The following is a 10171-nucleotide window of genomic DNA, read 5'->3' on the forward strand; positions in this document are numbered from 1 at the left end:
ATCCACTCATACTGGGATGTCCTGGCACTGGGATCTCCCCATACTGGGATCCCCTAGCACTGGGATCCCCCCCATACTGGATCTCACACTCACACATACAACGGGATCCTCCTGCACTGGGATCCCACGCACTGGGATACCCCCCCCCCCCCATACTGGGATCTCCTGGCACTGGGATCCCTCCTCATACTGGGATCTCCCCATACTGGGATCCCCCTGATACTGGGTTCCCCCCATACTGGGATCCACTCATACTGGGATCTCCCCATACTGGGTTCCCCCCCATACTGGGATCCCCCCATACTGGGATCCACTCATACTGGGATCCCCCCATACTGGGATCCCCCCGATACTGGGATCCGCCCCCCCCCCCGGCACTGGGGTCCCCGCCGGGGCCGTGCTCCCGGCCGTGAGGGTGCTGTCGCCGCCTGTCACGACAGGGGATATTGCGACAGAAGGGCGACAGCGCCTCCGGCCCGCTCCCGCCCGCCCGCCCGCCCACACTCAAGATGGCCGCCGCGCCGTCTCCGCGCTCAGCCGCTGACGCCACTTCCTGTCCGGAAGCGAGGGGGCGGGACTCGCGCCTGCGGCTGACGTCACGGCGTGCGGCGCTGCGTGACGGCGGCGCCGCGCGGGCGGGAGCGGGCGGTGGGGCAAGATGGCGGCGGGGCCCATCTCCGAGCGGAACCAGGGTGAGCGCCGGGGCCTGCGGGGCGGCCTGGGGGCACGGCGGGGCCGGCGGCTCTGGGGACCCCCGGGGCCGGACCGTGGGCTGCCCGAGGCCGGGGGGGTGGGGGGGAGCTCTGCGGGGGGGTCCCGGCCTCCCTGGGGAGGTTTGGGGGGCGGGAGGGGGGAGCGCTGGAGACATGGCGGCTCGGGGGGGGGGGGCTGTGGGGAGGAGCTGGGCTCCCCAGGGATTTGGGGGGGGCAGCTGGGGGGTCCTGGCCTCGCTGGGCACGGGGGGCGGGCAGTGGGCGTCCTGGGCACGCAGGAGCTGGAGCGGAGGGGGGCTGGTGTCGAGGGGCGGCTGTGGGGCCTCTCTGACTGAGGGCGCAGTTACGGGGGATCTGCTGAAAAGGTTAAGGGGGGACCTGTGGTTGAAAGGGGGGACCTGTGGTTGAAAGGTGGGGGGGTGTCTCTGCCTTTGGCGCGAGGGGTTTCAGCATCCAGCTCTGGCACAGCCGAGACTTCCAGCTGCCCGGGCTCACCGGCTCTAACCGGGGCTTTTCTTTTTCTCTCTGCTCCAGATGCGACGGTGTACGTCGGGGGGTTGGACGAGAAGGTCAGCGAGCCGCTGCTGTGGGAGCTCTTTCTCCAAGCCGGACCGGTGGTCAACACCCACATGCCCAAGGATCGAGTCACAGGCCAGCACCAAGGTGAGATATTTACTGTTTTCTCTCAAAAGCTCCACTTTGAATAAAATGCTTTAGCTGGGGACAGTCGGAGAGAGATTACTGCGGGAAGAGAGGTGCGGGGTGGGCGATCCCCGGGGAAAATCATCTTCCTAACCCTAAGGGGAGCCTTGGGGTCTCTGGTTTTAAATCAGGCAGGTTAATCGAGGGTCAGACGAGCTGCGGGAGGCCGTGGGCCTGCCCTCTCCTAAAGCTTCGTTTGGGGTCTTGTTGCAGGCTACGGGTTTGTGGAGTTCCTCAGCGAGGAGGACGCGGATTATGCCATTAAGATCATGAACATGATCAAGTTGTACGGGAAGCCGATCCGAGTCAACAAAGCCTCGGCCCACAACAAAAACCTGGACGTGGGGGCCAACATCTTCATAGGCAACCTGGACCCCGAAATCGATGAGAAGCTGTTGTACGACACCTTCAGCGCCTTCGGCGTCATCCTGCAGACCCCCAAGATCATGCGAGACCCCGACACGGGCAACTCGAAGGGTTACGCCTTCATCAACTTTGCCAGCTTTGATGCCTCGGACGCTGCCATCGAGGCCATGAACGGACAATACCTCTGTAACAGGCCCATCACTGTTTCCTACGCCTTCAAAAAAGATTCCAAAGGCGAGCGGCACGGCTCGGCCGCCGAGCGTCTCCTGGCAGCCCAGAACCCGCTCTCGCAGGCGGATCGGCCCCATCAGCTTTTCGCCGATGCTCCTCCTCCTCCGTCTGTCCCGACGCCTGTTGTCACTTCCCTGGGACCTGGCGTCACCCCTCCGGGTGGGTAAATCGCGGCGGCGCCCGTCTCTGTGCCGCTTCGGTTGACAGGAGGCTGTCGTGCCCGCCCGCCGCCGCTCCCGAGGGTGGTCGTGTCCTGCCGTGCCTCGTGCGGAGCTGCACTGCGCCGCGTGGGGGGTGTTTGGTGATGGTCAGTGCAAAACCCTCAGCGGAGCTGTAGGATCACGAGCTGGAAGTCCTTTTTTTATGCTTCCCATGGCCGTTTGTGTTTTCACCTCCTTCCCGATTCCCCAGGAGGTTTGGTTTTTTTTTTTTACTTTCGGTTTGTTTTTTAGACTTAACCAAATTCTCTCTGTCTCATTTTCCAGGCCTCCCGCCCCCAGGATCGTTCCCCCCGCCGGTGCCGCCTCCCGGAGCGATGCCTCCCGGCATGCCTCCTGCCATGCCACCCCCACCCATGCCGCCCGGCGCGGGTGCCCCCGGACCCCCCTCCGGGGCTGCACCCAGTGGGGGACACCCACCTCACCCGCACCCCTTCCCTCCGGGTGGGATGCACCATCCAGGTAAGCATCCGACGGGCATCAGGCTGAGGAAAAATCGCTCATCTTCTCCTTCTGGAGGGTGGGCTTGGGTAAATCGCCCCCTCCTTTGCCTTCCCTGAGGGTTCCCCTTCTGTAAAATGGGGAGAAAAGTCCCCTGTAAGGGACTGAACGCACCGTCTTTTCCCGAGATGTCGCTCTCCGCAGCACAGCCCGGTGAAGAAAACGGAGGGTCTGCGTAGGAGCGAGTATGTCACGTCAGCGGCGCTGTGCCTGGTTTCTGGGTTTTTTTCTCCTGAATGTTCTAAAATGTGTTAAAAAAATAGCCTGGAGCAGGGCCCAGCGGGATTTCTGAAGGGCTTTGGTAATTTAGGAAGTAGTGCCCTTCTGGGAGGCATCCGGACGGGTCGAGGCGTGAGTTTCCTCGAGGTGTGAAGGTGTGGGACGCGGGAGGGCAGCGTCCGGCGCAGCGCAGGCTTTTAAGGTCTCCGGTGCTGTTCTGGCTGGGAGAATGTTAACGAGACTCCAAGTCTTCGTCATTTTTCTCTGGTGTAAATTAATACGTCGAGTGTGAACCTTCTTAGCACAGTCTGCGGCTCTGCCAGGCAGGAGCTAATTCAAGCCACAAGAACAAAATGTTTCTTTGATTTCCTTCCATTTTTAGCCCCGTAGTACTGGGGAACGAGCAGCGTATACATCTAGACTCTGGTTTCAAATGCAAAAATCAAGTGAAATTTGCGATTTCATTTTATTTTCTTTTTTTTTTTTTTTTTTTTCCCCTATTTAATCCTGCCTGCTCTAAAACGACCCCTGCGCTGAGACGCTCTCCCACGCTGGCTGATTAGGGTGCTTTGTGTGATCGTGGCTCTGGCCGTGTGAGTGACCAGATGGCTGCTGCTTGTCCCCGATCACAAGCTGGCTTTTCAAGCTTTAGAGCAGCCAATTACGCACGGCAAAGGAAAGCCTGACCCAGCGCTTTCGCACCGCGTCGCCTCCTGGAGCAGCGCCGGGCTCTTGGGTTTCTGACAAAGGGAAGAGAATTTGTGTTTGATTATTATCATTAAATAATAACAGAAAAAAGTAGATTTGGAGGGATCTAAGCCGCTCCTGCTCAGAGCAGGGCAAGCTTCAAAGTCAAGTTGCTCAAGGGCTTGTCCAGAATCTCCAAGGATGCTGACTTCTCTCCGAGCCCCTGTCCCAGGGCTGCGCCACGCTTGCTGTCACATCTTTATCCCCCCATCGCGCCCCTGCTTACATCCCACCAGCATTTCCTACGCTGCAGCCTGTTCCTGTCGCCTCTTGTTGGAGAACTTTGCGCTTTCTCCTCTTTAACCTCCCTTTTGGTAGCAGAACCCCCTTCGCAGACCTGACGTTGCTGGATTTAGTGCCCCCCGCCCCTCCCCGGGCCGCGGGTGGTCCGGACTTGCCGTGCCGAACCGCTGCGCTCGTTACCGAATGTCCCTTGACTCGTTATCCCTCCAGGAATGCCTCCCATGCAAGTGCATCACGGACCGCCCGGGATGGGCCAGCATCACCCAGGACCACCGGGCTCCGGAGGCCAGCCTCCCCCACGGCCCCCGCCTGGCATGCCGCACCCTGGACCCCCACCCATGGGTATGCCACCCCGAGGACCTCATTTCGGGTCGCCCATGGGTAAGTGGATGCCTGCAAGAGGCGGTATGCGTTCTTTTCTGTCGATCGTACGCGCTTTGTTGAGTTCAGCGCTCAGTTCAGCCCCGCGCCCTCCCTCGTTCTTAGTTTTTAACGGGGACGGGGGAAGGAGGTGACGTCGCGGCGTCCCCGCGGAGAGGTGTCTTGGAGCAAGACCCGGCAGCTGCGAGCTGCCGAGCCGGGGTCTCCCGGGTCATTTCTCGCGTTTGTTGTGACGCGGGGCTCTGGGCTCTCTGGTGGTTCCTCTCCCTCTCTCCCGTCGGGATATCGACTGGGATTTGCCAACAGGGGAGATTCCTGAGACCTATCCTGTTCACCAGCCGTGGGGGGTCCTCGGGGAGGTCCAGGACCCGCTGGTTGAGGGGAAACGAAGGAGAACGTCGGCCCAAACCGTGGGCACCCGACAGAGCTGGCACCCAAGGGTGGGCTTCGGGTGGGATCAACCGTTTGCGCTTCTCCCCGCCGAGGTTGTTAACGCCCGTGCTCTGTCCCCGCAGGTCACCCAGGCCCCATGCCGCACCACGGGATGCGCGGCCCGCCTCCGCTGATGCCTCCTCACGGATACAACGGTCCCCCTCGCCCCCCGCCGTACGGCTATCAGAGAGTCCCCCTGCCCCCCCGGCCGGCGCAGAGACCCCCCGGGGTGCCGCCGCGTGGGCCCTTGAGGGGCCCCCTGCCCTAAATGAGGTAGTGGCAACCCCCCCTCCCTGCTGGGGATCCTCCTCTCTCTCTCCTCAAACGTTCGTTTCCCCTTGGGCTAACATTCCCACACCCAAGAGGGGCGGTTGGGTCCATCCCTCTCGCAGTCCCCCCCTCTCCCCATCTTTTTCCCCATTTCTTTTTATAGTGTTAATTTTGGTTACTTTTCCCCTCCTCCTCCCGTTTATCTCGGCCTTGAAGATTTTTCAAGGTACTTTTTAACAGGGTTGTTTTTTTGTTTTCTATGTAAAGCAGCGATCACCCATTTACAAATAAAACATTTTAAGAACCAGGGGTTGTCCCTCTGAGATCAGGACGAGGTTTTTCCCGTTTGTCATCAAGACGCCGATCGGCTGCTGTCCGCTTTCCCTTTGCGCGCAGCCGCGGGGACGCCTGCGATGGATTTCATCGGTGCGCGAAAGCTCTCCGCCTCTGCTGATACCGATGCCCGCGTTGCTGTCTCGGTGAGGCGCTGAATTAGGGTTGATGCACTCAGTCCCTTGCTTTATCCAGGCTGTTCGTTGGTGGCTGATAGGCGATCCGGTGAAGAAAATGTACGATCGAGCCCTTAAAGTCCGTCACGTCCTCCGACACTGTTGTCCCAGAGAGCAGGATGTTTGGAGGAGTAATTTGGCAGTGAAATTTGCTCTGCTGAGTCCCTGCCTTGTCCTTCTCCACACAGGGAAGGGACTCTTAGGAATGAAATCTCATTTTGCTGTTGCTCACAGCCGCAGGAAGCTGTTAGAGCTGTGGGTCTGGGGATATTGTTAACCAGGGGGGGTAAAATTGGGGTTAAGCTCTCTGGTTGGGAGAGGAGGAGGAGCAGATCTGGTCCACGTGTTGTCTCCACGCTTCTTGGGGCTGAGTCGCCAGAACCGTCCCGCCTCTCCTAATGAATTCGGCGTCTTCACGCCGGCGAGACCGATAATTGGGGAAGTGTAAAAGCAGAGTGTGTGGATGGAAAGTTTCACGCCTTCCCCAGCAGTCGGGAAGGTGTGAGGCGGGAGGAGGCTTGGCTTTCTGCAGAGCTCCGTACGGGAAGGCGGAAGAGCCTGCGGTCGGAGATGGGGAGAGAGGGGTTGGCTTTCTACATATGAGGCTTTAAATCCAGGTGATTTAGAGACAAAAAAAATCAAAGCGCTTCCAGGTATTTGGCCACCTGGAGTGGTTTTGTGGCTTTATGCAAGAACCAGGGGGTGTGGATGGGGGATCGTAGGGCTCTTTTGGCTCTGGTGACGCCTCTTGGAAGGCTGCTGTGGCTCTTCAGCGCTCTGCAGAGACGCTGCCTAGCTTTCAGCCTTGATTTTACTGGTGTATTTCTGTTCCATTTTAACATCCTAGGGCTAAAACTGACCTTTAGCTCCAATCTCTCTTCATCCTCGCGGGCCAGAGAGAAAGAGTGGCGCCGTGCTTTCCCTTTTGTCGTCGCAGGGTTGTTTGGTAAGCGCCCGTGGGATCTGGAGAAATTCAGAGCCCAATTGTGGAAGGTTGGGGGAAATAGCACGGCTGACCTGCGAGCTTTAGTTGTCCTCTGCTCGTGTTGCCTTTGGCACGTGAGTGGCCACTGAAGGATCTGTGAGACGAACCGGAAGAGCTCTGCACTTACTTCGACTGCTGGGTAATTATACTTTATCAGAGGCTAATAAAAGTAACGACTGGGCTGCCCTTAGCTTTTACCACGGATGTAGAGTCTCGTGCTACTCCTTGAATAGACATCCCTGCTCAAATCCAGCCTTCCTGGGGACAGTTTGGGTCTGTTCGAGGAGATTTGGGGCTTGCTGTGTTCTGAAGAGTTTCCGGGACCGCTCCTAAGCCACAAGCGGTTGTGGGGGGCTGATCCTGACCAGGCTGAGCACCCAGCGCTCCCACTGAAGTGGGATGTTGACGCGCTCAGCCTGACATTAACCCCGGCCACTTCGCTGCGGTGAAGATTCCCAAGTTTATACAGGGGACACTGAGGTCCAGAGGAGGAAATGGAACTTGCAGAGGGTCTTCCAGCAGACCTGGAGGCGCCAGGGCGCTCACTGAACCTCTCTGATTTCATTAAACCGCCCACGGGCCTCGGCTGTCTCTGCTCTGGACCGCTCCAGAGCCCGGCACAATTGCATCAGTTCAGTCTCCCTCCGAGGAACGTGCCTCGCAATTACCGCTGGATCGTGTCCAGCCTGGAGCCGTTCCACCGCGTTGCTGCTCCGATGGTAAAAATTACGGAAAGAGCCCAAGAAAAAACATCGTTGTCTCGCTGTGGGTAGCGGGGGAACGGGGAAGCAGGACTCCCCCCGCTCTCCGTACCGGCTGCGGCTGACGGCCGAAGCGATGAGGTGAAGTCGTGGCGATGTCTGGCTCCGGTTCCTCCACCTCTTCCAGGAGGAAAATGAGAAGTGGCTTCACAGCCGCTGCTTGAAGGAGCAGAGCTGGGAGAAAACCGGGCTCAGGTGTAAATTAGTAGTAAATCCTTGCCGGTTAAGAGGCCAGAAGCTGCGAGGGGCTCCGCTGCCTGCTCCTGAGCAGACGGCAGCTGGGCTGTAGGTGTTTTTCTTCAGAGATGGCCCCGGGGAGCGCATTTTAAACCAGATCTAACGTTTGCGCTGATCTTCCCATGCACGCGGTCGTAGTTTGCCTTTCTCCGCTGCCGGCGCCTCGGTGTGCGTGTGTGCCTGGATGCAGCTGAAGGTAATAACGCTCTCGCTTTTCGTTAGGTGCGGACGAGGTAGATGCAGGTGATGGGTGTAGGGAAGGACTGCTGAGGGAAGCGGCTCCGGAGGCGAACAGATCTTAAAGCAGCTGTGGGGTTTGATTTGTGATGGACGGGGAGCCAGCCGGAGAGGGCTGAGCTGGACTCTGGTTTTGGGAACATCGAACGGGTGTTTTAACCGGACTGGTCTTAGTGCTGGGCTGGAGAGAAGATTTGTGGTGCCAAGGTCTGACCAAAGTCAAACAGTCCCGTGAAAAATCCATGCTAGCTACAGCAATTAAAAGCGTTCCTGGAGTGGAAATAATTATGCCAAGGGAGAGGCAGATTGCCATCCATCGATCGGGTCTAAACGCACGCCAGAAGCGAGATGTCTTGGTCTCTGCGGACTCGCTGCGACTCCGGCTGGGTGACACCTTCATCTGCGCTGAGGTTGTGCTCAGCGACGTCTTCGTCGGCCTCCCCAGTCCCAGCTTCTTCTGGCTGCTTTTCTCCAAAGACAAAACGCTCGCGTCTCCGCAGGAGCTCCAGCCCCAGGACACTCGTAGCCTGTAATTTGGTGCTGTTTGCTGTACGGCTTTGGATTTAATTTCACGGCAACCTGAGCCTGTCTGGTTCAGATTTCCGAAAGCCTCTGCAGGAAGGGAACAGCTCCTATTTTAATAGCAAAAAAAAAAAAAAAAAAAAAAAAAAAGTCCTCTTTTCCCCCCAGGGGTGGGGAATACCGATGGTCTGGACTGGCTGGGGAGGGAGCGACGAGATCAGTAACCCCGTCCCGATTTATTTGCTGTCAGAAATTTGGGGAGAGCGCAGCTTGGATCGCTGGAACGGGTAGATTCAGATTTGGGGATGGCGGTTATCCGCAGCTTGCGATGACCGCGACGCTGAGATCCGAGACGCTTCGAGATCTTGAGCGTCCAAAGAAACCGGTGCCTCCTGCGAGTAGCCGGCAACCCCGTGGTGGCATTTCTGGCTCAAGGAAGCCACCGGGACCCAACCGGGGCAGCTGATCTCCCTGCCGCGGATGGACCCACCCCTGGTTTTATCCCATCGTGCCGATTTTTTTAGGTCCTGGCAAACGTGACGTGATCCGAGGCCGTCAGGACAGGAAAGAGCCGTTCCCCTGTCCCTGCTGCGATGCGCTTTACTCCGGTTCTACGCGTTAAAGCCTTAGGGCTGAGCGCGAGCTCACGGATGCTCGGACGCAGAGACGGAAGGGAAGGGGGGACGCGGAGATTTGCCGGTGACGATGCGGCACATGAGTCACAGCTGGCCCCGAGGAAGCAGCGCTCACCAGTCCGGCCCAGGCCAATGAGGCTCCGTGCTGGGGTTCGTTAGGCGCGTGATTAGCGCATCTCCCGGAGAGCCCCGCAGCCCGGATGCGATGCTGTCAGATCGGGCACCCAGCCCTGGGTGCAGCCACCCACGCAGCGGCGAGACGGGGTCGGCTTTGCAGCTCGCCTCCCGCAGCCCTGTCCCAGCCCGGCCGTTCAGCTGGATTAAAGACCCCAGCAGCTCGGCTCCCTTCCCCCTTTTGGGGTTATTTCCAACAAGATTTTAATTCTTTCTCATCTTCCAGTTTCCTAAATCTTTCCCTGCGCTGGTACCGCTGGTGTGGACTGGTCCCCGATCCCCTTTGCCTGGTCTGAGAGCTGAACCCCTGCTGTCGTGCCGTTAACGTGTCTCGGTCCAGGCGCTTGTTCCTCCCGTCGCTGTGCTCGTTTTGGCCTCGGCACAACCGGGGCACGGGAAACCCGGTGCCGAACCCGGCTCTGCCGATGGATCGCGTGGCTTTGGGGCTAATGCCCTGGGAGCTGAGACCGGCTCAACTCATTGCACGTGGGATGCGAGAGGAGGGGGCTCGGGGAAGGTTTTTCCCAGCCCTGCTCAGTGTGGGGACCCCCCTGCTCCGAACCCAGCCCCGGGTAGGGGGGGGGGAGCTGGGTTGGAGCACTCGAGGTCCCAATTTCCTACTGTCGGTGAGTGACCTGGGGCAAATCGGGGTCGGTTTGGGTACCCCAGACCTCGGTGTGCCTCCCTGCAGTAACCGCATCCCTCCTCGCATCCCCCCCCCAACCCCCCCCCCAAAAAAAAAGATGTCGGAGGCGTTTGTGCCCTGTCGTAACGGAGGGGCCAGCTCTGGCTGGACCAGGCGGAGCTGATTTGATCCAAAGAAATCCAAATTCACCCCCCGAGGAGGCCGTGACTCAGATTTGCCAGGCTGCGTTTCCATCCTCTGCGCTGCCTGCCTGCCTGCCCGCCTGCCTGCCCGCCTGCCTGCCTGCCTGCGGCTGCGGTGGGCGGCAGGAGGAGAGGTTGCCATAGAGGGTCTGAACGTCGCCGAATCCTCACGGCTTCGCTTTGACGCCGCTGCAAATCCCCCGGGGAGAGAAACAGAGCGGGGGGGGGGGGGGGGGGTTGCAGCTCGTGGCCCCCCCATT

General features: G+C 59.2%; 1 protein-coding gene across 1 annotated transcript; it reads left to right on the forward strand.

The window, feature by feature from the left end:
- Nucleotides 1-555: 555 nt before the first annotated feature.
- SF3B4 (splicing factor 3b subunit 4) lies at nt 556-5354 on the forward strand. Its single transcript, XM_054806370.1, has 6 exons — nt 556-692; nt 1248-1376; nt 1629-2171; nt 2498-2692; nt 4151-4321; nt 4837-5354. The coding sequence occupies exons 1-6, from the start codon at nt 659-661 to the stop codon at nt 5019-5021; spliced, it is 1257 nt and encodes a 418-aa protein (XP_054662345.1). The 5' UTR covers nt 556-658; the 3' UTR covers nt 5022-5354.
- The last annotated feature ends 4817 nt before the right edge of the window (nt 5355-10171 follow it).

The sequence above is a fragment of the Grus americana genome, chromosome 29, assembly GCF_028858705.1.
Source record: "Grus americana isolate bGruAme1 chromosome 29, bGruAme1.mat, whole genome shotgun sequence".
Lineage (NCBI taxonomy): Eukaryota > Metazoa > Chordata > Aves > Gruiformes > Gruidae > Grus > Grus americana.